This window comes from Anopheles coluzzii, chromosome 3 (assembly GCF_943734685.1).
Source record: "Anopheles coluzzii chromosome 3, AcolN3, whole genome shotgun sequence".
NCBI lineage: Eukaryota > Metazoa > Arthropoda > Insecta > Diptera > Culicidae > Anopheles > Anopheles coluzzii.
Window position 1 is genome coordinate 52189890 of NC_064671.1, and position 27475 is coordinate 52217364.

General features: G+C 38.6%; 2 protein-coding genes across 2 annotated transcripts; one reads left to right on the forward strand and one right to left on the reverse strand.

Annotated features, from left to right (window-relative positions):
* Positions 1 to 6246: 6246 nt before the first annotated feature.
* LOC120957901 (nucleolar complex protein 3 homolog) lies at positions 6247 to 8998 on the reverse strand. The gene is made up of 6 exons (XM_040380338.2): positions 8854 to 8998; positions 8185 to 8790; positions 7766 to 8100; positions 7128 to 7707; positions 6655 to 7054; positions 6247 to 6569 (listed from the first exon to the last, which is right to left on the reverse strand). Exons 1-6 carry the CDS (start codon positions 8885 to 8887, stop codon positions 6293 to 6295), a joined length of 2232 nt encoding a protein of 743 aa, XP_040236272.2. The 5' UTR covers positions 8888 to 8998; the 3' UTR covers positions 6247 to 6292.
* A 2789-nt stretch (positions 8999 to 11787) lies between these two features.
* LOC120957617 (pleckstrin homology domain-containing family F member 2) lies at positions 11788 to 27267 on the forward strand. Its single transcript, XM_040379908.2, has 7 exons — positions 11788 to 12027; positions 12538 to 12804; positions 14031 to 14156; positions 14222 to 14328; positions 14467 to 14604; positions 15766 to 15879; positions 27158 to 27267. Exons 1-7 carry the CDS (start codon positions 12012 to 12014, stop codon positions 27191 to 27193), a joined length of 804 nt encoding a protein of 267 aa, XP_040235842.1. The 5' UTR covers positions 11788 to 12011; the 3' UTR covers positions 27194 to 27267.
* The last annotated feature ends 208 nt before the right edge of the window (positions 27268 to 27475 follow it).

A 27475-nucleotide genomic window follows, 5' to 3' on the forward strand; every position in this document is an offset into this window, starting at 1 on the left:
ACTTGCTGCTAAAATCCAATGCACGGAACACAGAACAGCGCTGCGTTTAACCACAAAGAAAACCCGTTTCAACAGCCACAAGCACACATCATACACAGACCAAAATTTAAAGGCCCCTAAACAAAATTTCAATACACCGGCTCGTAGCCCGAGAAATTAGCAGGAAAAATGACACCAAGCTCGCGTTGCTTTAAAAAGTCTAGGAAGGTCGTTTGGTCAACGGTCCCGCTGCGCAAAGCGACGGAAGAAATCAAGGCGTTCTGAGAATTTTATCATGCCCTCTTTTTCTCTCCAACGGCAAATTTGTCGAGCAGCTCGTCGAGCTGCCCGTCCCTGGCTCCGCCTCATACCCCTCGCCTGAACGCGCTGCCGAAGGTTTGGATGTGTTGGTGCGTCAGACGGCCAATCGCTGTCAGCCATCGTCCGTGCTCTTTCCCTCCCTAGCGCTATCTCATTCTCGCGTGTGGTCAATGCTCTCGAGCTGCTGTGGCGCCTAAAAATGCCGTTAACAAACATTGCGGCGATGAAGTTGCATTTTAACAAATCAAACCAAAAAAGCGCAATGAGTTCAAACGCTGCCACGTAAAAATGACTATGGAATCGCTAGTTCACGCAGGAGGGTTTGTTGTGCATCGCGCAGAACTCTAATTCGCATTGACACGTTCAGCCCGGCGCTGATTTTCGCACTTTCCGTTCCACCAGCATCAAGAACGCAACCTGATTGTGAAACCAGCATCCTGGATGGGGGGGGGGGGCGGGGGGGTGGCCATGGGACCCCTACGATCATTAGTCACAGGCCCTAAAATTGTTGTCGCCATGGGGGGAGGGGAGGTGCAAATGGTTCTCCAGCCACGGAGCCCTAACGACCATCTTTCCGGGGGCCCTTGTCGTTAATACTCTGTCCACTTGTAGAGATCATCGGCGACCGCCTAGTCCGCCTACCGTTAGGTCCGCCGCTGGTTCATGACGGTGTTTTTTTTTATCGTGGAGGTCCATCCTTCCCCCTGCCTGCAGCGTATACATCGAGCAGGAGACAGTGTGGCAGTACCCCCGTCGTGGGTTCTAACCGCGTATGAACCGTCCGCCGTAGCAAGAGGTGACTATCCGGCTACGTGGTACTCAAGTCGTGAAAAGGCCGGCATGATCGCGTTGGCTATTACGCCAATAATAATAATAATAATAATAATAATAATAATAATAATAATAATAATAATAATAATAATAATAATAAAAAGAACTAAGCGTAGCAGTCCACACCCGGGTAAGAGTTTGTCTTGACTTTGTTGCTGCCGGGTCTACTGCTGTGGCGCGACAAATGCACGGAATGCACTCGACCAAAACATGAGCCTACCGATCCGAACCCATTCCAAGGCATTGCCGGTCAATCGGCGTCATGATAACTACTCCAAACCAATAAGCCACCAGATTCTGGACGGACAGGTGCAGCACCATACGCGCACCGTAATAAACAAATCCAGAATCCTCTTTTGTATGGATTCAATTCAAAATGTTGTTTCCACTTGCGTCCGCTAGCTGAATTAGAAATAAATGTGCAAAAAATCACACGCACGTTTGCTTACATCATGTGTCTTTTTAATACCCCCAACAGCAGAGCCGATCGCAAAGATGCCAATGCCAATGGTTGTGTTGTCTCTCAGGTAGCGAGATCGAAAATGCGTGGACGTTGTAGCCGCAGCGGATGAAGATGTACGCATCAGAATCAAATAGTTTTGGGGTTTCCAAACGCACGCACACACACAAACACACAAACACGCGCGCGCAAACTCACACACAAACACGCGCGCGCAAACTCGCACACGCACACACACACACACACACACACACACACACACACACACACACACACACACACACACACACACACACGCGCGCGCACACTTGCATAAACACGCGCACGCCAGCACGCACCCACGAAAGCGCGCTCGCGAGCACGCACCCCCGAAGTCGCGCAAGCACGCACTCCCCCCCCCCCCCCCCCCCCCCCTTCCCGCACGAGCGAGTACGGCTACCTTTTCGGTAGAACGGCTGGTTCAGCTTTCTTGTAGCGCATCCTCATTCAAAGCGCCGGGCGGGGTGGGGGATCGCGGCATGATAGAGTGAACGGTCACTTTCTACGCGCTGTGTGTGTGTGTGTCGAGACCCGAAAACTCGAGACAAATTTCGGCACATTAAAAAAAAAATTATAGCCACTATACATTGTGCTACATGATGCTTAGAAGGTCGTTGAAGCATCAAACATGTTCAAAAAAAAAAATATTAGATTAGTGTTAGACGTTCTCCTACGCTTGTTTTAAATAGGCTTCTTCACCCTCAATTGGCAGGGGCATCGAATGGTCTCATCAGCAGCGGCACGAAATAAAATAATCCATCAATACACCGATAACACTTTAAATCCCAATCCAGCTTCTCCCGCATCGTCCCAAGGTCACACACTAATTAATAAATGCTAACACCCACCAATAACAATACATAACCGCAATGCACATATAAGTATCAACGCATACACCACAACACCCAATCAGCTGGCGGCGGAAGGCACGGGCTGAAGCTCAAGTAAGGCAAGCCAGGGTGAAGGAGGGAGAGGAGAGGAAGAAGCGGACGAAAAAATGGGCGCCATTATTTTTTTAAATTTTTTGACCGTTTTTTTTTTGCTCCGCCGCCCGAACTGTCCGAACTGTCCGAACTGCCCGAACTGCGCGACCCAGCGCAGAAATCGCTGAAGAACAGCGCGGGAGACCAGGCCAAATCTGCGCTGGCCAGCGCAGATTTTGGTGCATTTTCTGCGCTGGAAACTGCTCGAATTTGCGCAGCGGGGTGCTTCAGTGGGTTGAGGTTTCATTCGAGAAATGGTTAAATCGATGTCATTGTGTGCGCTCTTGGCTGGGATGAACCGTATTGTTCTTGTATACGGGGCCCCTGCTACCGCTTTGCGATTTTGTGCCGAAAGCAGACAGCTGTTTTCACGCGAAAAATGGTATTCACATTCCTGGCCTGGGACAGTGGATTGTGTATGTCTTTTAATGCAAAAACTAAAATTTTCATTCTTGGCCCTAATTGAACACATCAAGTTTGTAGACCGAAGAGAAGGGGAAATGGGAAAGGTTTCAACCAGAAGGAAGGAGGGAAGGGTATAAAAATACTCAAGGAACCTATGGACCATGTTCATTTATATATATATATTTATATCGACTATTTCAATTTTTGCGAATACAACAAGACCAAAAACCGTTACAGATGTATCTACATACAGCCATACAAAGCCATAATACGAAGAACAATCTCTATTGCCTCGTCCATTTGGGACCCCGTTGATGATCCCGTCGATTGAGGGGCCCCTTCCATTTGATGTTGTCAACCTAATATACCCCCATTTTCTTCCCGGGGGTTATGTTTACAATCAGATTTACTATTACTACCAGACCTATCAGAAGCATATTTATTTTATTTTTCAGAAGCATTTTACTATCAGAGGCAGAAAACATTTGCCTTTTTAACATGTGCAATATTTTTGTTTAACATGTGCACTTTAGTTGGAAGCGTAGAACGCTCAAAACAATACCATTTCATCATCGTTGGCCCAACGCGATGGATCAAATGCATTGAACGCTACGCGCGAGTTGGGTAAAGCGAAATCCGTTACAAGAGATGCCTCACGCAAACTACACGCACATACGACATTAAAAGGCTCCGAAACCGATCTCAACACAACGGTTCGTAGCCGGAGAAATTAGCAAGAAAAATTGGCTGACACCAAGCACGCTCTTTTTATCTGTGGAGGTTTCATTCAAGAATCGATTCCGATGTCGATGTGTGCGCTTTTTAATTTGGCCTGTGTCTATGTTATCACGCAAAAACTAAGAACTCGTGCCCCGGCTAACCTTTGGGGCCCCAGTCAAAATTGTGGTCTGGACGAAGTGATGGTGGAAAGGCAAGCTGTTGAAGGGTTTGGGTCAAATTGGCAAGGGTCGACGGAAAGGAAAAATCGATATGAATGATCGCGTAAAGTTTGAACTAATTAAGCTGTCGGCAGCGGTCGGCAAAGTCCGGCTCGCCACAATATGCAGTCAGGCCCGAGAAAATATTTGCGCGATTTTGAAAGATAGGAAGATCCTATTCATTAAAAATTAACTGAACATATTTTAATAAGACAATTCATATCGAATATGAACTCTTCCAAATTTGATCATCATAACATGGATTGTCGGACCAATCAATATGGTCAAATTTGAGGAGAAATTAGAAAATAGAAACGAATAATTCCATAAAAACCTGACTGTTGATTTTACGAGAACAATGGTTACACACTATTGCTTTTAAGGATGCAACGATTTCTTGGAGCTTTTTTTTAAAGAAATGCACTATCAATTGGTCTGACCTGGCCTTACTTGTCCGTGGCCTCATAATAGTACTGAACGATAGTACGTTTGTCTCGATAATTTTTCAACTGTTAAGGATTTTGTACCATCTTCAGATATATCCTGAAAACAATTTGCAACATGGAAGGAAGGGTACATTAAGAAGCAATATTGCGATTTTGCTTAATTGTTTTGAAGTTTTTATGACTTTTGCACACTATGCTGCAGACTCTTAATTGAAGAATCTTTACAATCAATTTTAGTTATTGTAATTTAATAAAATGAATTTGAAACTTGCTTGGATGATATAATAATTTAAGAAAAACAACAATATAACCAATCGCACCAATATAACCAATTGTTTAATCCAGTTATTTTGTGTATTAACTGTAATAATATAATAATGTATGTGTAAAAAATGCATTATCCTGGCCCTCAACGCTCGATCATTTAGAAAGCAGCTGATCTAAAGCAGTGGTCTCCAACTTGTGGTCCGTGGATTACTTGAGACAAACATACTGCAATACAAGGTATTTCCAGTTACTTTCGAATGAAAATATTGTTTTTCCCGCGTGCAACAAGTTATCGCTCTGACCGGTTGAAAAGGAAGTGGCCGTAATTCGAAGCAAGACGGTACTTCAGTATTCATTGTAAAGGTAAACACCAACGTAAAAGCAAAATATTGTTTTCATGTTATGCTCACGATGACAATTTTAAATCAAATCGTCCGTATTATGAAACACGAGCTGGAAACTGTAAAGTAGGAAAGAAAATATCGTTTAGAATCATTGTTCTTGTCAATAAAAGACAAACGTAACTAGCTTAGCGAAAACGATAACTTTTCGACCTTTAACTTCTTTTGAGTATAGACAAAAAGGATAGGACTAAGCCCATCCATCAGCTGCATTTTCAGTAATTTGTTTTACTGATACTCAGTGAAACGATAAAACCATGTATTACTCAATAGCTTTCTGTAAAAAATGTAACTGCAGCCAACTTATAAAATTTGCAGTGTATGATTCATAAACCAAACCCCCCCCCCCCCTTAAAGAATTTGGTGAAGGGGCCCCGTCTATCATAACGCCTAGGGCCTCGAAGAGGCTTGACCCGCCACTGGTCACTTGGGATGGAAAAACAATAAAGAGCAATCGCATGTGGAACTACGAGGAGTCAAGACGTGCATTACACGATACTACAATCATCAATTTGTTTCAAGGCTCTGCCGTACGTAGAGTGTGTACGTTCCATGAGCCCATTTTGATCGTTGTCCTGGGACATAGCGTAGGGTCGGTATCGTTAGGTTCCTAAGCTTCCTTTTGCTTTCCGTAGTCTCAATATCCATGAGACTGGGTGACTGGCCCTGCGCTCACGTGGCCGTTTTATTTAACGTCGGGTTGACCCCCCCGACGTTCAGGTACCCGGTTTCCCAGAATACCCACCCGCCTCCTGGTTCGCCAAATGCCATCATCCGCACAAGGGGTTGGATCTAGCCAGTTTACCCAAGCTAGGATATATGGAGGCACATGTTACCACTCTGCACGACGAGGACGTGTCGGAATAGGAGTTGGATAGAAGAGCCTGTATTATCCTTCGGAGGGCTTCGGATCCCATCCCATTGCAGAGCATATAACCCAATGTTCCTATATAACCTTCATAATAACATTAACAGATAAACTGTACAATCATTCCCAAGTTAGAGCCGTGTCTGTGTTGCGTCGACTTTCCGATAAAATCGCATCCGATGGAGCACAGAAACGGCCCTATGACGAGAACCACGTAAGTCACGAATAGACTGTTATCAATATTAAGATGTCAAAATTAAGTTAGCTTGTTACTTACAATAGTTATTCTATAAATCAATAATAATGTATTGAATGAATTACCAAACATGTTTTATTTTTGCAGTTCATGCGCACTTAATTATCCGGCAATGATGTTTTCTTCATTTTTGACATTTGAATGTAATCCATAAAATAATCATGGAACAACCCTTTGGAACCTTCCTTTGATTTTCCAATTACAGTACCATCCTTCATGCGAAGTGAAAGTTTGCTCAGAGTTTTTCTTTTCAGTATTTTACTCCCTACTAATCTTTGATAATTTTTACCATATTTGACCTGTGATGGTGGTGCAATCTCCGGGTTGAATACCATTTCCGTGCAATCGTAGTTAGTGTAGTATTCGTCCGGCGTTCTGCAAAAAAGCAAATTGAATAATTAATATCCTTGTGATAAACAATTCGAATGAAATTTGCTACATGCATTCCTTCATTACTTACAAAGTTCGCCCGGAATTGATGGGAACGCTGTCAGAACCTTTAAGGACATTCATTACCATTTTGCGAATTAAGGGGTGGTAGTGCCGTACCAAGCAGCTACTTTCAAAAAGTGCAGTACAATTAGCATTAGCGAATTCCGGTTCATCATTAAAAGGATCGAATTTCCCCGAACCTACGACCGCTTCAGAGTCAAGCAGGATGTCCAGTTGTTGATTCATGTGCATACAGCTTCGAATTAAAGATATAAGACCTAGGCATCCATTGGGGAGCACCTGTAGGCATAGCGTTGCAAGCCGTTTCACAAAGCTCACGTAGCGGTGATATGTTACGTTTCGACGACGTTTGAATAAAATGACATCCAATGTTTTGATAATAGTCTGCATATCATCGTGGTTTTTTCCTGTAAATATTTATTTATTGGGATCGGTCTAATTAATATTAAGGAAATCTGATTTTTTTTAGTTGTTGCTTACCTGCATTTACGTACAGTAAATTTTTGTAAAAATGCGAGTAAAATCTTGCCGGATCAATGTTTAGAACTTCTCCTTGTCCACTAAGTATGATGAACACCGTTTGAATGCAGTGCAATTGCTCCCTATATCCCAATTCCACGTTTTCCAACAGATTGTTCAATAACTCAACTAGGTCAGCAAAAAAATCGATGTTAATAGTGTGCGCAAATTTCGATAGTCCTTCCAATGTTGCGCTCAGCACTTTAGAATCGGGGTAACATTTAAGAATTTTGAAATAAATCATGAACGTCAACTTCGAAATTTCTGTCAATTTTCGACGCACAATTTGCTTGCTCTCCTCTGCTTTTGTTTCAAAAATATCCTTTTCAAGTTCTTGCAACTTTTTCTTGCGTTTACGTTCCTTCCGAGACATGTTGATTACGTACGATTTTTGCTTTTCGAGTTTTTGCTTTTTTACTTCCAGCAACTTATCATCGTTCATATTTATTCGATGAATTTGAAGGTTTTTCAAGCAGGATATCATTTCAGGAAACACGTTTCGTTGTTTTTTCTTTATTAGCATGTTGATATGGCGAACAGTCTGAAAAAAAAGAAACATGATGAAGCACGACGAACTGTTCACCTTTTTTAAAACTTACATGTTGAGTCAAATCTAATCGAGCATCCGTTTTAAACAAAACACTAAAGCAAGTGTGTACCATTTTACGTATAGTCTCTTTAGTGTTATTCAACATCAACACTAGTACTTGTACAAGATTGGGACTGTAATTGAAATATGGATGTGCTAACACTAGGTCGCACATACATTGCACAGCCATTTCTAATAGTTGCCGTGTTTCTACGGACTGTTTTTCCGAACGAAGAAGCTTCTTAGTGTATTTACTCGTGATACCTTCGATGTGTTTCAATAATTGCTTATAGTAAGTTAAGAGCTTGTTCTCAAAATTAACGCGTGCAAGCGTATCTTTTTTCACTGCAAAGTAATAAGGAAAAAATACATATAATATACTCCTTTGACTTTTTTTCTTTCCAAGTCGTTGGATAAAATTTGACTTACACTTTTGATGTTCTTTGTCAACAATGCCAATCCGATATTCTGGAACAATATCTTTAAATACTTCTACGAGGGATATCATTGCCGTTTTTCTAACAGGTAGAAAATTGATGGAACCATCTCGATTTACTTCGTTTAATAGATCTAAGAGCACACCAATGTTCTCAATTCTTGCTTCCGGATTTTCAAGTATTGCCGCACAAGTCGTTCCAATGAAAAATTGTTTTTCTCTTATTTCCTCATCACGTTTAAGCAAAATTTCGGCCAATGAAACTACTTGCTGTTCATTCGGCTTATCGTCAAATATATCTTCTGCAGACTGTTTGTTATCAAGATCAGAAGAGCATACGCTAGCATCATCCTTTATCTGCTTAGGAGCAGTTCGGTTTATCAGCCCTTTGCCTTTGACTTTTATTGGCAATAATCGGTTCACGTGTTCTTGGTGGCTAATTTCACAGAGTACTGTTTTACGATACGCTTCTTCCATGCCTTCAGTCATATCTGCTGACATTTGCAAGATAGTTTTATTGGAGCGAGCTTTATGCTTGGGGGTACCATCTATGACCGGCTTGCTCATTTTTCTTTTGCGCACGTTTGCATACTTCCCTCCTAAAAGTTAATAAAAATACAAATAAAAATTTGATATGCAATATGTATTCACATTGCTTTTACTTTTAGACATAATTTTAGTTTGGTTTCTTGGCATTGCCGCCTGAGCACAAAAATATTATTTAACAACTGGAAGAGGAAACCGGTAAACGTTTGTTTACCACATAAGTTTTTACCACATGGTGAAACGCGGAACATGTATCTTTGACGTTTTAAAACATGCTTCTGTCAAGGTGTATGTATACAGATGGTTTACATATAGCCGCGGCGCCAAGATAGATTAAAAATATCAGGTGCTGGAAAAGGGGGAGCTTTGCATCATTTGAAAACTGTTAACCGTAGCAATAGACGATGCGCAATCTCAGATTGCGCATTTATTTATCTGTCGACCCGTCGGTTTGATATATTTATCTGTCAAAAAAATTTAAATATCTTCGTATTAATACACGATGCGCAATCTCAGATTGCGCATATATTCGTTTTATCAATCTCGGACATATAATCTTGAAAATTTATGCGCAATCTTGGCGCAATCTGAAAATGTATGGAAATGACGTTTATAGCTCAGGCTTGGCTACGCGAAATGACTTATGTTTTGATAAAACGAATATATGCGCAATCTGAGATTGCGCATCGTGTATTAATACGGTAAGACCCGTGTCTGTGCTCCATCGGATGCGATTTTATCGGAAGGCCTGTCAAAATTTTATGTGGAATTTGACAGATAACGTTGGACGTGCGATTTCGTCGTAAGACGGAATCAAAAATTTTTGATTTCGTCGGATGCGGCGTCCGACGAAAACCAATTTTTTTAATTCCGTCGTACGATGAAATCGCACGTCCGACGTTATCTGTCAAATCTCATATAAAATTTTGACAGACCTGCCGATAAAATTGCATCCGATGGAGCACAGACACGGGCCTAAGCAAAGTGGGTATAGGGACTAGGTGGGCTTATAGGTTTGGCGGGAAGGCCATATTGGACGAACGAATGACAGGAGGGGATTCGATTGTGATACGTAGTTTTTCACCCACACTACGACACATCAACCAAAACAGCCATTGGAATTCTCACGCATACATCAACAAATGATCGAATCCCCTCCTGTCATTTCGTTTTCATTTTTCTACAGCACGGCTGTCAAATTGTTCGGGATAAGCCCACCTGTATAATAAACCCACTTTGGGCCTAAGGCAAAATTTTTTGATTTCGTCGGACGCCGCATCCGATTTTATCTGTCAAACTAAATATGTGGTGTTTTGTAGGAACAATCACAACTTAATTTTTCACAATCGTTATATTATTAAAATCATTCAAATAATAGCAATATCTTACGAAAAAGCGTTTGACAGCACGTGCGATAAAATCGCATGCGATGAAGCACAGCCACGGCCCTAAGGGCGGTGGCAACGCTTTTTCGCATCCAATTTTATCCAAGGTGTATGGATATTAGGAGGTGAAGTGCTTCAGAGCAAATTGACATTTCACGACTTGACATCAAGGTGTATGGATAATAGGAGGTGAAGTGCTTCAGAGCAAATTGACATTTCACGACTTGACATAACAATACTGTGGGCACCGGTATTAAAATCGGGGAGGGCTGTAGGGGGGTATAGAAAATTGTATGCGATTTGACATAACAATACTCAATGATGGCGCCCGGAAAACGCGCTAACAATTCACCTACTTAATAAAGACACCTTGCTTGACATAACAATACTGGGGGCTCCGGTATTAAAATCGGGGAGGGCTGGAGCGGGGAATAGAAAATTGTATGCGATCAAGGATAATGTATTTAGAAGGTTGATTTTTATCGCTTTTGCTGGGCGACATTGTGGGGGACATCTGTCACTCTCTGCATACACATTTCATTACCCCGCACCAGCCCTTCCCGATTTTTATACCGGAGCCAAGGACCGTAAAGATATCAGGTCAAGTTATAAGCCCGTTTTGACAGCTAGGTGGAAGAAGAATCGACGAAGAAAACTGACAGTTAGTTTTCCGCGTTTGGCGAACGCTTCAAGTTCTCAAAGGAAAATATCCATTTTAAATCACGGGCAGTGTTCTAATAAACTAAAATATTCACCCAAATTGATCTCCACCAAATATTGACCATGCAAAACGTAAACAATCCATCAATACATATACAAGCGGAAAACCATCTGTCAAAATCGGAGCCCAGGGGGGGGATCGCCAAAACCGCTATAACTACACCTCATTATACATTCCACCTTGGTCCAAGGATAATGTATTTAGAAGGTTGATTTTTATCACTTTTGCTGGGCGACATTGTGGGGGACATCTGTCACTCTCTGCATACAAATTTCATTAACCCGCACCAGCCCTCCCCGATTTTTATGCCGGAGCCCCCGGAAGAGAAATGTCGAGGCTTTAGAAAAAAAACCAAATGCGACGATGTTGCTGGTATTTGGATATGAAAAAAGAATTTTTTTCGTTTAATAAACATTTGTTTAGCACTAAAAACTTGTATTTTGCATCCACACTCCATAAATCGCCATTTTACACGTTATAATGCAGCTGCTGCCTGAAAACGGCTGTTGTCAAACTGAATATCTAAGGCCCGTATCAACGCTCATCGGATGCGATCAAAGTGGGTTTATTATACAGGTGGGCTTATCCCGAACAATTTGAAAGCCGTGCTGTAGAAAAATGAAAACGAAATGACAGGAGGGGATTCGATCATTTGTTGATGTATGCGTGAGAATTCCAATGGCTGTTTTGGTTGATGTGTCGTAGTGTGGGTGAAAAACTACGTATCACAATCGAATCCCCTCCTGTCATTCGTTCGTCCAATATGGCCTTCCCGCCAAACCTATAAGCCAACCTAGTCCCTATACCCACTTTGGGATGCGATTTTATCGGACGAGATTTGTTGAGGAGCGTTGCCACCACCCTAAATGGCAACATGCCAAACGCTAAGAAGACACCTTCTCTATATTCCATCTTGGTTTTTGCCAAAGTTTACGCTTCGTGTGACGTTTGTAAAATATGCAGCACTCTTGTGTCAGCAACAGCAGCGACTGATCAATTATCAAAACAGAGAGTTGGAAAAGAGCGAAAAGGATATTTATTAAATCATACTGCATACTGTGCGGGTTTTCATTTTATTATATAGTGGATTGTCTCGGCAATTTTGAAATATAGTTAGGGTGTGTGTTTTGCATAGTTTTAAATACATTGAAATTAGTGCTGCTCAAATATGGTTGACAAATTAGGTGAGTTGACTTTGTATCATTCAATATCGTCATGAATTGTTCTTTGTGCGCTGATATCAATGTTTTTCAAACGTATTAGCTTGCATAAGTCATTCATGAACGTTCAATTGGGTATTAAAAAGCATTATAATAATATTCATAAACAATCGTGCACATCTTTGATGTATATACATAAGTTAGCATTCTTTGTACTTGATCATAGTGATGACGAGGTATGAATGACTCATCCATGTTTAGCTGTATCAGCCGCATTCGGTCTTTGGTTAACTTTTGTTATTGTCAACAAATGCTTTCACCGAACGAATTTTAAATGCCTAAGTACAAGACCGTTCAAGACATTTTTTTTCAACACTGACATTTGATCTTCATTTTATGTATGGTGCAATTAAAAATTAAAACATTTTAACAGCAAGTATAGCAAATTACCAAACAATCTTTATTGATATTAAGAAAACAAATATTGAAACATTTATTCAATTTAATTAATATTTCATTTTACGTTGTTTTCAGTTAACAGCGAAGCCAATGCTCGCCGAATACAGATGGTGGAAAACTGTTTCGGAACATCTGGCCAACCATTGTTTCTTCCCGGGCGGGTCCTGGTAGGTGAAGGTGTTCTTACAAAGATGTGTCGTAAACGACCAAAAGCTCGTCAATTTTTCCTATTTAATGATATTTTGGTGTATGGCAATATTGTTATTGGCAAGAAGAAGTACAACAAACAACACTTAATACCGCTCGAAGAAGTCCAACTGCAAGCACTGGAAGATAATGGTCGTAAGTAATACTAAGGGCCAGTGCTCTCCAACCTTTTTAGGATAATTTACCACTTGTGTTTGAAAATACATTTGCCGCGACCCTGATACATTAAGTGTATATATTTAGTGGACTAAGTATAAGGCCTTTTGATAAAAAATACGATAAATATTATTCTAGACAGCAGGGTGGCCACTCAACCGGGAAAACTGGAAAAACCGGGAATTAGTCGGGAATTTTATTTTTCCAGGAAAAATCGGAAAAAACTGGGAAAATCTCCAAAAAAATAAAACGGGAAATTATCACAAACTTTTGCTATCACTGTTTACCATCGTACGAAGTGCATTTTAAATTAATGGTATGTTTTGTATATTGTTCCCAACTTACCACAGGCCATCAACATCACACCCATGTGTATGAACAACATTTTCCGTTTCTCACATATGGTACGCAATATATGTACTATAATTCTCATTTGCACTGGTGCAATACTTACGTTCATCGATATCGGTTCTTGCACATTTCGGGTATGGTGTGCCTATTCGTTCTACCTTGCACTCTTTTGCTGTCTTTTGTTATTCATCTCTCGTGAAGTTGCGGTCGGGTCGGATTTAGTGGGCGATCCCAATTTTTGAGCAGATTTGATAATTTTTGTCCCCTTTAGCGATTTGAAGGTTACCCAATCATACATCGCCTGTACATTGGTAGTTTGCATTTTGGTTTCGAGCGCACGATTGAAAATTTGTTTGTACAAATTTGATAGAAATCATGCCAAAAATGGTTCTCAAATATGTTGTCACACCTCCAGATTGGAACTATGTTGTTGAATAATTCACTAATAACTTTTATCAAGTTTTTTGACTAGTGTCCTTCGTTCTCGTAATGCCCGTGTTTACTTACCATCCTCTAGATAACGATTTTTGAAAACGTATGATATAATAATTTGGAATTGAAGTATCGAAGCATAGTGAACCTGGAAAACAAAAAAAAAAAATCGCGAAAAACCGGGAAAAAACCGGGAATTTAAAATCCTGATTCGAGTGGCCACCCTGTAGACATGCCTGTTGCAAATTTAATCTTGATTATAGGGGAAAAAATAGACAATTTGTATTGTAATTACGTCTGTTATCGCCACGGACCACGGGTTGGAGATCACTGCCATATTCGATATCATATAGGATATTTTTTGTAGTAGCAAATATTGTGATTCACCCATCTTTGTTTGTCATATATTCTACTCCACACAGAGTACCGGAATGGATGGCTGATACGTACAGCGACTAAGTCGTTTGCTGTGTATGCTGCGACACAAACAGAGAAGCAGGAATGGATGGCACACATCAACAAGTGCATAGAAGATTTATTGCGCAAGAGTATGGTGAAGGTTGGATTTCAGTAAATGACACATTCCCTTATCAAGTTTTTTTTTATTTAACAGGCGGCAAGAAACCAGTTGAAACACATGCTGCTGTATGGGTTCCGGATAGTGAAGCTACCATCTGCATGCATTGTAAAAAGACTCATTTTACTATGATTAACAGACGGGTACGTTTATTATAGAAATGGCCAGTTATCATACATGTAAATTATCACTTCATTTAGTTGAAAAGATACTTACACAACACTTAAGATACGGGATTTTAAGAACATTGAGCACTTGTTAATTTTTTAAAATTATTTTAGCATCATTGTCGAAATTGTGGAGCAGTAGTCTGTGGTCCTTGTTCGTCGAAAAAATTTATTCTACCAGGCCAGAGCAATAAACCTCTGCGAGTATGTCTGGATTGCTATGACAATCTCACATCAATGAAGCGTGACGGAGTAAGTATTGACACTAAAAATATTTGTTGCATAGTATGCAACATTATTACTCATACATTATCTGAAGTACTTCGATTGTTCGGCTATTTCTAATGACTTTAGGAATCGTTTTAATGTTTGTATTAAGTATTTTACACTTAATATGTGGCAGCACAATTTTTGTGGGCGCACAGTAATTGAGTTCCCGCACAGTTTGTACACGCGCACAAGGCTACTGAGCGGCCGCATAGTTACTCGGCAGTATCGGGGAGCTCGTTCGTTCCCGGGAACGTTCGCCGCAACGCTCATTTTCGCTCATTTCATAGCCCTCTATGATTAAAAATAAGAAAACTGTCTAGGCTTTGTTCTGCCCAATCTAGTGGTACAACCCTGTCCACTCATGAGCGACGAATGTTTTTCGACGAACGAGTTCGCCGGTACGGCTGATTATTCTCCGCATAGTTCTTGTGCTTAGTGTTGTGTTCCACACAGTTATTGTGCGCGCACAGTTACATCGCGCTCTCGCACCAGCCATCATACGGACGTCACACGAAGCGTAAACTTTGGCGTAAACTGGATTTCAGCTATACAACCCTATTGTCTTTTGACGGGAAGTTTACACTCTCCCATATAAATCAAGCGTAAACTTTTTGAGCTTTGATTAACCTCAACTATTACATTATATGACTCGAAACCCTGTAAGACTTAGCTCCTTAAACGCACTATACAGGGTTCACTTAGCCAATCGGGCGTCGTCAAAACGTTATCGATCGCCGTAAATACTTAATACTTTCTACTTGTATGGGTTTACTACGCCGTAAATACTACTTTCGGGCGACGTAAACCCTCAATTGGGCACTGTCATTTACATTCGAGCCTTGTGAAGTATGAATATATTATATTTATATATATACTATATATATATATAATATATATACTATATATATACTATATATATATAACTATATAATATATATAATATTTATATATATATATATATATATAGAATATATATATATTATAATATATAATAATATATATACATATAATATATATTCATATATATATATATATACATATATATACTATATATATAATATATATATATTAATATATATATATATATATATATATATATATATATATATATATATTATTGTTAATTTTTTATTGTTTTTACAGAACAAAGCACTTGCCGGCAACAACAACAAACCAGCTAACTCTACTGAAAGCTCCGGTGAAGATGATTCAGGAGATGATGACGAAACTCTTAAGGATAACGTGACCCACGACGAGGTATATATCAAAATTTTGATCCAAATAAAATAAAATAAATCAAATATCATTTTAAAATATTTACAAAACAATTATGCTGTATCGACCTTGGTACCGACAAAAGCCGGCATCGCGAATAAATGAACACATTTTAACAGTCGTTTAAAGTTCATTTTGGATTTACCGAGTTCATTTGTTGTCCATTCCTGTTAAAATAAACGATCGTCAAAACAGTTAACGACTGCTCGATATCGCATATAGGCAAACACGGGAAAAAAATCGAGCAGTATAATTAAAAGATTGTTAATTTGCATCGCATTCTCTCTTGACAGTCGTTTGTTTAACGGCGGCATATGACCAGTCGTTAAAATTAACAAATCAACTCAATGCGATCGTGATGCCAAATTCTAGCAATTTTTAACGACTCTGGTTAACTTTTAACGACTGTTAATTTTAAACCAATTATTTCGCGATGCTAGCTAATGTTTTACCATTTCCATATCATGGTATAATCCAGGAGTATCTTCTCCAGGCATGTTAAACATACCGCTTGCGGACCACTTGCCACTTGCCTATATATTTATAAATAGGGTTATGCGTGTCAATGCTATCTACTTCGAATGTACGGATGTGCGGATTGATTTCTACTCTAGTCTGGTTCGCATAGCTATATATCTATATTATTTTTTTAATTATTTTTTAAGGTTTTCCCCTTTCTCACCTGCTACATTTTACCATGTAATTTGTTCCATTAAAGAAAAATATTACGATTTGTTGCAAATATGACAACGAAAACATTTTACATACGATCGATCGACTCGCTCCAGTCACTGCTCGAGTAACTTGAGATTTGGCAAACGATCAATGGATAATTTTTTTTTGTTTTTTTTTGGCTATAGCAGCATGGGTATAACTTCACTTTGATAAAATTTCAACTTTAACAGTGTATTAACACTGAATGAATATGTAGTACGACCCAGGAAACAAAAATTTTATGAAATTAAATAAAAATGAACCAAAATGAACTATAGTGACTCGGAAATGATTAAAAATTAATTTCAACGGTTCCCCAGTGGACAAATTTTGGCTAAAAAGAAATCAAAAACCTATTCATCGGTAAATCATTGCACAGAATGAATTATCGCTCGTCATCGATCGGTCAGTGGAAACCGCCTCAGTCTCTTCGGCTTAATTACTTAATTTCATTCGTTCTTATTGCACAATATAGGAAACTCTCTTCGGTTGTACTTTAAGTCAACCATGGATGTGGGCAGGACGTGGGCGTTACCCAGCTAGCAAAGTCGAAGGCCTTAGTATGGGAGCCATCGCGCTCATCAAGGCTCACTGCCCGCGTACACATGACGCCCACGGGTCTGCCCACGTCCAAATGCAGAGCCGATTGCATACGATTTTATCTTTACCATTAACATGAGAGGGACAGGGCTCATACCCCGAACGTACCCGAAAGGTATGCATGCTTCACATGTGACTACCAAGCTAGCAAAGCCGAAGGCCTTTGTATGGGAGCCATCTCGCTCATCATGGCTCACTTAGTCGCACGCATAACGCAAAATGTGCGCGATGGTGAAAAATTCCGACAGCGCTTCGTGTGGCCCTCTCTCGTGTTTCTAGTTGTATTCTATTTCGCATGTCATCACTCTCCCAGTTTTTCGGATTGAAATGAGAATTCACTCTTGATTTGGTTGCGGCAGCCTAGCTGCTTCACACTAGATGTTTTCTTCTTTTTGCAGTTTGCTTTTACACAAGAGGATTCACACATGTGTTCTCACATATTTACATACACACACACGGTGGTTGGTAAATTGGCGTGGATGTTTCCAGTTCTGCCTTCTCTTCTTCCTCCTTCTTCACACCGCGCTGTAACCCGTTTGGTGGTGCGCGTGTTCAGCCTGCTTGGTTCAGGGAAGATGTCATGAGATTTGGCGCGCCTCGACCGCAGTGTTGTATGAAGGCTGTTGATGAAAATACTCAATTAATAGACACACTTTGTCACATCTTCAAATCAAGTGTAATCTTTTCAACAAACTTACCTTTGTGCTTGAGGATCAATTATTCAACGACTTTGAACGCTTGTGCACACAGTAGCCGGCATCGCGAATAAATGAACTCTTTTTAACAGTTGTTTATAGTTCATTTTAGTTTAACTGAGTTCATTTGTTGTTCCTGAGTTCCTGTTAAAATAAACGATCGTCAAAACAGTTAACGACTGCTCGATATCGCATATAGGCAAACACGGGGAAAAAATTCGAGCAGTATAATTAAACGACTATTAATTTGTATCGCATTCGCTCTTGACAGTCGTTTGTTTGACGACGGCATAGGACCAGTCGTTAAAATTGACAAATGAACTCAATGCGTTCGCGATGCTAAAATCCAGCAATTTTTAATTACATTGGTTAACTTTTAACGACTGTTAATTTTAAACCATTTCTTTCGCGATGCCAGTAGCGTTTCACTTCTGAAGAGAGTGGGGGACAGCTAGCGGTAGCAGTACACATCTGAAACTTGCAGCTGTTTTAGTTAGAATAAATGTCACATAGCACCAGACACTTACCGAAACAATTAGATGATAACAATTCGTCCTCCGATGAAGCAGATAGAATATTGCCGATGGTGAAGTGCTAGAAAGTTTTTTTCGCAGGAAAAATAGTTCACGCAGCACACAAACATACACTCTCACGTCCACGGTTCAGAGCACACTGAAGTCGCTCTTTAGCTTGGATGGAAAAGAGCAAACACCCTGATGAGTGCGATGGATGAAAATGACTTGTGTTCAACAGAGATGGGTAGAATCAAACACACGAAGTGAGCAGGAGAAATCTCTTCGTGTGGCAAGTGAGAATTTACTAACACCCTGATGAGCGACAAACGTTGTGGAATGTAGAAATGGGATAGGAAGAGTGAGCGAAGGCAGTTTGTGGACATGAGGTCAGATCAGAGTGACGGAAAGTGTTCTGTTTTACGGTTTTAGTTAGTTAAACGTTAAACGTATATTTGTACTTTTATTTCCTTTACAGTTGATTTTCCAAGTTTTACAAGATGTAGCACGTATGCTTTACAGGTTATTTTTCTTATACATCCTATTTTGGGGCTTCACTTTCTTGTTATATTCTGATACACTGTTGTAGCTTGTTCTATTAATAGAAGCGAGAGTTTTACCTTAACCTTAATATCCTATCTTAACACAATTTTTAAACCTAGTTCATCCTAGACCTAAAAAATCAAATAGAGGCGATTTCACGTACTGCCCTGTGTGTAGAATCGGTTTTATTTTTTTTTATTAAAGAGGGACGGATTTGCCGTATTGCTTATCGGTTTTATATTAATAAACAGGCGTATTCTATTCTTATAATCGAGTCTTCTCGACGTCGAGTTGATGAACTTTGTGTGTAAATTTTTTGGAAAAGTTCACTTAGGTGTTCATTTTCTCGATTCGAATCGAATCGAGTTCAGAATAGACCACGCCTGTTAAACAAATTTATACCAACACCTTTGACAGAAATGTCCTGGATTAACGAAATAAATATTTATGAGGATTCAGGATATAATTGAGATGGGATCGAAATTAATCTAATCGAAATCTATCCAAATTTCAACTTATCTAGAGCTAAATTTGTATAGCGCTAAATACACGCTCTGATATATTCAACGAAGCTTATGAAGTCTCTAACAAGTCTATATATTACCATTAAAATTTCCGTTTGTTTGGAATGGGTTTGTTTGACTCTTTTCCGTTCGACTCACATTACAGTCTCACAACAGACCTTATTCAGGCCTATTATATTGCGTTCGGCATTCGAGAAGATTCACTCGCACGTTCTTTTTGTTCATTTTCGTATCGTTTTGCTAGCGACGTTCCATTTCGAGTAACTTATCGGTAGATTCGAGTCGACGAAGTAAAAATCGGTACCGTATTGCTCGATCAGGAAGGTGCATTCGAGAGATTTTCTGCCGACAGCTCAAGCTGTCGGAAACGCGCTAATTTAAACTCACAAATAATTTAAGTCACTGTCTATGTGTGTAATCATGTCACTCATCACTCATATTTACACCATTTCCAACAAAATTATGGTAAAAAATGATTTTAAAGAAGTGCTGAATCTGTTTGTTTACACTCACTCCGACCGCCGGTTGCTTCGACCAACTGTCAAACACACAGATGCTAGAACAAAAATGTCGACGAAACCTTCATCGATTCGAATGGCGAACACGATACCAATTTTTCTCCTGCTCGACTCGAGTGCTTCCGACGGAATCGAATGTCATTCGAGTAAAATAATAGGCCTGATAGTCTCACCACTTTACGACCTTACCTTATAGTCTCACCAGACTTTAGCCGACCTCGACGTATGTCAGTGGTTACCTAGGCCGCCTTAGGGGAACTGGGGAACTTCGACACCTTAAGGTTTTCCCCTGATTGCAATACTTTTGCCTATGTAAACTTACTAGTAGACATCGAAAAAGCTTTTTTGATGTATTATGTACTTTCTTACGAGAAACTACGGTTCCTGGATTGATTTTGATAAAAATAAAAGAGTGTGTTTTTTGTTGCATCACGACTGTAGTGCAGTACGATCGTCACCATGATGGGGTGTAATCGACACCTTGGGGTGATTTCGACACATTGATTTTAGCTTTTAAAATAACAAACTCTGATGGCCTGTAGTTTTTATTGAAGTTCAACAAAGTATTTCGTACCAATTTTATGAAAAATTAACACCAAACATTATTGAAATATGCGAAAGAAATGAAGTTACAAGCAAGAACAAAAAATTAATTACAAATAGCATCGGACCAGACTCCATATAGTAGAAGCTGCGGCGATAGCATCTGGTTTACGGAATGATTGGTTAAGACTCCTTTAAAAAATAACCTGGCAGCCATCTTCCAGCAATCTTCTTCTTTTTTTTATAAAATCGAAAAGTGTTCAATTTTATTTTTCTCTGTCAACTCAAAAGCCAAAAGTCGAACATCGGCCAATGTGATTCCAAACCAGCGACTATTTTTTCTTCAGTTATGCCTACCCGGCCTAAAGTCAGCCTAAAATACGGTCAAAGCTATAAGAATTTTAATTTTCATAAGCCTAAACCATATATAGGGTAAATGTACCTATAGTGGTGGTAGTACCAATAGTGGTACTATTGCTCTAAAATGCGGTTCATAGGGCAAATTAAAAGTAATTAAGTTATTTAAGTTAGTGTTAAATGTTCTTTAGCCTTTTACAAAGGGTTTAAAATTTAAATGAGGCCGTTCCGTTACTTAGTGATCGAAAAATCCATTATTTTGTGAAATGGGTCAACATTTTTCCAAAATCCTTAGGATTCCATAACGAAACTCATTTTTCTGTTAACGTTCTAAACGACCACATAACCACGCAATTATTAGTTTTTCAACATAACTGTTATGTTATTGTCTTACTAAAATTATTTGCCTTTTTACCATGTTTATGCATTTTTAAGTGTTTTTTACCATAGTGCCATTATAGGTACACAAAACAGGCATGTTCCTTTAGAGGTTATAGTTCTAAAATCAATAAATACAGGTCGTTTTAGATTTTTTCGAGGAAATTTTTGGCATGAGGTACTGTTTTCACTAAAATAAGCAACAGAAATGATTTTTATGTAGGTAATTTACCAAAAACAGGCCAAAATTCGCTTATCTGGCTGAATGATAAATTGACTTCAAATCAAGCACACTCTTCCGGGTGTACGTTGACGACAGGTGTGATGCAGTACTTTAGTGAATAGTTTCATCAAGCAAATTTATACATTTTTTTACGATCAAATTACGCAAGAAACCAACATTATGGCAGTAATCGTTGCAATTCATACGAAAACAGCTTCGAAACTAAGTTTCATTAATATTATACACCGTTTTTGATGCACCTTTGTTTACCACCACTATAGGAACACAATACGACGACTATAGGAACCATACCACCATTATAGGTATAACGAAGCAATCACAAAAATATGTAATTTTTCGTAAATTTGATGTGTTTCATGGGAAAAATGGTTGTGATTGCGAAGATAAAACATATTCCAATTGCTATGTGTTAAAATATTCAGAAATTGTCGTTCCTGACACTTTAAATCCATTAAAACACATCGGTACCACTACAAATTGCACCACTATTGGTACATTTACCCTAAAGTACATGTTTTGAGTCCGAGTTTGGCAAACGTTCTGTGAGAGAATAATAGCTAAATTCCATAGTTATAACTTCCTTGGTTTGTTGACATCTTGAGTTTTAAAGCTTCTACGGTATTTTTAATTGAGTGTTTGTTCAGCTTGATTCTTACGTTTGTAAGGGACATCTGTATAAAATACAGGCACTTTCAAATTACGATATAAAAAAAGTTAACATGCTACAAATAAGCATTACACTACTCCCAAGTGGGGTGTTGATTTTACCCCCATAGGCCGCACAAGTCTTAGTAACATTTTATATTATATAGTTTAATATAAAAATTACGCCCTGTGATACACAACTAATCAATAGTGTTTATAAAACAATACTACAGTGAACTCTTTCTTATTTGAGAGGCGATGGGACTGTCGAATAAGAGGGATTTTCAAATTACAGAGGTTGAAAGTGATTGAAAGGTCCATACAAACTAGAAAGAAACAGAACATTTAGTATGCATACTTAACCGTTGCTATGGGAAACTGCGAACAGAATCGCCAATTTGAGCATACATCTTTAAATAACCATGGCAACACCATACACAAATAAGAGGGATACAGATTTCAGAGGTTTTCCAAATTAGAGGGACAAAAATGTACTGGAAATCAAGGGACTGTCAAAAAATGTTCAAATAAGAGAGGTTTCTCAAATTGGAGAGGTGTCAAATAAGAGAGGGTTCACTGTATTAACACGGAAACTATTATTTTTTTTTAAATAACGCCACAATTCCTTAAGTCCCAGAAGTAAAAACTTACATCGGCTGTCAATCAGAACCACCATGTGTTTATTTTGTTGTTTTTTGACAACTGACAGGTTTCTGATAAGTGAAATGTGACTCAAATATTTGAAACAGTTGACATAAATAATATGTACTAGTTTTTTTCCTTCAAAAATTTCTATAAATACAAAAACGGTAAGGTGTCGAACTTACCCGCAGTGTCGAACCAATCCTGACTTCCCCTAGGCTTTAACCGTAGCAATAGACGATGCGCAATCTCAGATTGCGCATATATTTATCTGTCAAACGGCCCGATTTGATATATTTATCTGTCAAAAAAATTTTATATATCTCGGACATATAATCTTGAAAATTTATGCGCAATCTTGGCGCAATCTGAAATTGTATGGAAATGACGTTTATAGCTCAGGGTTGGCTACGCGAAATGACATATCTTTCAATAATCTGAGATTGCGCATCGCATTTATAAATAAATAAATAAATAAATAAATACATAAATAAATACATAAATAAATACATAAATAAATACATAAATAAATACATAAATAAATACATAAATAAATACATAAATAAATACATAAATAAATACATAAATAAATACATAAATAAATACATAAATAAATACATAAATAAATACATAAATAAATACATAAATAAATACATAAATAAATACATAAATAAATACATAAATAAATACATAAATAAATACATAAATAAATACATAAATAAATACATAAATAAATACATAAATAAATACATAAATAAATACATAAATAAATACATAAATAAATACATAAATAAATACATAAATAAATACATAAATAAATACATAAATAAATACATAAATAAATACATAAATAAATACATAAATAAATACATAAATAAATACATAAATAAATACATAAATAAATACATAAATAAATACATAAATAAATACATAAATAAATACATAAATAAATACATAAATAAATACATAAATAAATACATAAATAAATACATAAATAAATACATAAATAAATACATAAATAAATACATAAATAAATACATAAATAAATACATAAATAAATACATAAATAAATACATAAATAAATACATAAATAAATACATAAATAAATACATAAATAAATACATAAATAAATACATAAATAAATCAGTCAATCTATCGTTGGATAAATCAATACAGGGTTTCTCACGATTTATGGGTCAGTTCCCATGATTTTTTGGTGCATTCCCACGACTTTTTTTTTATCGTATCCCATAGATTTTTTGGTTCGTTGCCATTAATTATTGGTGTTGAAAACTATTGCAACATCACTCTTTCTTTCGCCCATAGTAGTATTTGGTATTAAAAAACAAGCGTTTTCTTAAGCAGTCTATATTATTATTTTATTGCGACGCGAAAGAGTGGCCTTCGGTCATTGCCTTAGCCACGACGTTCGGGAGCCTTTGAGCGATCGGGAATATTTGGCTCGATCGGTATCGGATGCTTCCCCCAGTCCGCAAAAAGCCGATGTTTTGTATGGGATCTTCTCGTACACATATGTACCCACTTACGTACCCACTTGCAGAAGAAGTGGAAATGTGGTTTCACGCACACATAGACACCTTCCACCCGAACGATCGCGTTCAAACATACTATCACGCTCTGATTTCTTCTGCACCTTACGCATAAAAATGTGTTTGCTCCACCCCCTTTTCGGATTGCTTATAGAAATGATGAGGCACACATGTTTACATTTGCTGTATGCACACATTCACATGCGGTTTATTCCAACTTTTTGTCTCCGTTCCAACACGTGCATTGGCACACTCACACTGGGTAGACGGCAGAACGGTCTCCCCCTTCCAAATTTACCGTTCTTCCTCCTCTCGATCTTTTTTCTTCTTACCGCGTCCGGGGTACCAGCAGAGCTGCGCGCTGGCTTTAGTTTTTGCTCCTCTTGTTCTTCCTTTCTCCTACCGCGCCCGGGGGCTGCGCGCGTTTCGACAGGTTCTTAGCGTAATCCAGTGCGTTGTTTTGTGGCTGAGTTGTGCTGAACGCTGTCAATAAAAACCAATAATTACCAATACCAATAATTAATGTATGTAGTGCGTATTTCTTTGGATTGTTTTGCGTATATGATGAGAGCAACACTTACCTTAATATTTTAAACCTGGAAAACAATTTCTTTCCGTCACCCACTTTGAAGATTGTTGATGATGCCAGCAGGTAGGCGTTGATGAATGGCGCATGCACCTGTAACTTAGAAGCCGATAAGCATTAGTTGAATGAGTACATTGAAGCAAATATGAGATCAAGAAACTTACCTCAACAAGTTAGCTAGGATAAATCATTCCACAATGGAAGAAGAAGCAACACTGCGCAAAACGTAAACAAGGAAAGTAGGGGACACAAGAAATCGCACATCACTCCCGCACATCCTTCCACAACGAAAGTTCTGGACAGACTGAGGATGCCTAACAACCGGATGAGTGCGATAGCAGAAAAAATCATGGTAGATCGAGAAAGATGGGTAGACTCGGTGTAGCGCAATCCGCTGGTAGATGCATGTGTGTGTGACCAACGAAAGACTTCTGACCTCGCTCCTCGCGTTTTTCATCCATAATTTTTCGTCACACGCACACATCTCTACACGCGTGGCGGTTTGCCGTCCAAAATCTAGAGAGCGAAGACAAGGCATCTCGCTTTGGCACACATAAAAATCTCTGAACGACTTCGGCTCTGCTACTTGGGCCCACACTACGCGTTTGTACCGCGCTCTGTCGGGAATCACGGTAGATAACACCGACAGATCGAATCTAACGTTAATTATTATTAGCATTACCCCCCAGTATTCGTGAGCCCTACGAACACTCTTCCTGGTTTGGTTCGATCTTAACAGTCGGTGCTTCCTTTTTCTATACGAACGCAATACTGGCTTACGAAATGTGGCTGAATAATAGTTTGTAGAATTATGCATCGTATTATTACGTCCTGACTGATTGCTCTGCCCTGCATAGTTGCTCTGCCCTGCCTGTAGGATTTGCTCCCTTGGAGAAAATGGCGTTACACTTCTCACTGAACAGATTGCATCGCTGAGCGTTGTCAATTGTGCTAACGTAAATAATGCAGATAAATATGTTATGTTCATTGCACGAAATACTAACGTTTGGCATATATTGTAATAACACCTCGAAAAAGATCACTTGTTTGTATCAGCTTTCCTAATACACTGCACTTCAGCACGGCTTATTCCGATTTTCCTCAGGAACTATTAGGCACCGGCAACGGGTGAGATGAACAGAGAACCGACACAATAACTGATTTCTTTTCCTAGCATTTCTACTAACACACGCACAACCGCTATAAAACAATTCCTCAACTTGTAACTTTTTCTGTTCCTCACTTCAGCACAGCGATTTCGAATTACCTCAGGAACTTTTCTTAGCTGGCAACGGGTTAGATTTTTGAAAGAGAAACTGTTTTGTGTAAAAGGAACTTTTAATTCGTCAATTGATTTTTAGAATGTTGCAAACTATTGCAACAGCACTCTTTCTTTCGCCCGTAGTAGTATTTGGTATTAAAAAAACAAGCGTTTTCTTAAGCAGTCTATATTATTATTTTAATGCGACGCTAAAAATCAATCGCTTGACTCGGGCTACCGCGAAAGAGTAGCTTTCGGTCATTGCCTTAGCCACGACGTTCGGGAGCCTTTGAGCGATCGGGAATATTTGGCTCGATCGGTATTGGATGCTTCCCACACTACGCGTTTGTACCGCGCTCTGTCGGGAATCACGGTAGATAACACCGACAGATCGAATCTAACGTTAATTATTATTAACAATTGGTATCGTCCAATTGGATATCAATACAAATAAACCAAAAAAATCTGGAAAACGGCAAAAAATCGTGGGAAACCCTGTAAACAAAATATTTAATTCATTTTATAGTAAATGTATCAATTATTTTTTGTTGTTTTTGTAGTTTTTGTACAACACCAGCAATACATTAAACATACTAACATACATACTTTAAGTCTCGTGAGCAAATTTGAAAGGAAAATGTTCAATTCCGATTTACAGACTGGTACCTATCTTTAGCCTGGAGGAAACTTCTTATTTTATATTATACCCTACTTTTTTTTCTTTTTTCATATTTGAATATATACATTTGATGAATCAAATAATATTCCTTATACCTTATGCGTGTAAATTGTATGTAAACGTTCTTATACTTTGTTTTTTTTTCTCGAAAAGATGACCAGGTCGTATCTTTTCGTATCTCGCGTGTTAATCAAATTAAATGTAATTTGTATGTTACTTAGGAGTAGTACGGATGGTTTCTAACATAAGTTTCTTTTCTTTTATTTCAGCCCAAATTTTACGCTGATGGTAAACTTGAAAAATAGAACTGTGAGTGCTTTAATGTTCATAGATAATACCAGCAGTTGTTATAATAAAGTAATTATCTCGGGAGAATGTATGTTTGGTATGAGCAACGTTTTTCATTTTTATTGTATACTCTTAACCTCGTTTCCAGCTACAGTAGAATCGCACTCCGTTTGCATCGTATCGCAGCTCCATTGGATTGGATTCAATGTCATTAGATTTTTGACAGCAATATTCTGTTTACATTGCAAAAGCAAAGCTAGTTTTTACTTATTCAAAACGTTTTTTAAACTTCGTTTTAT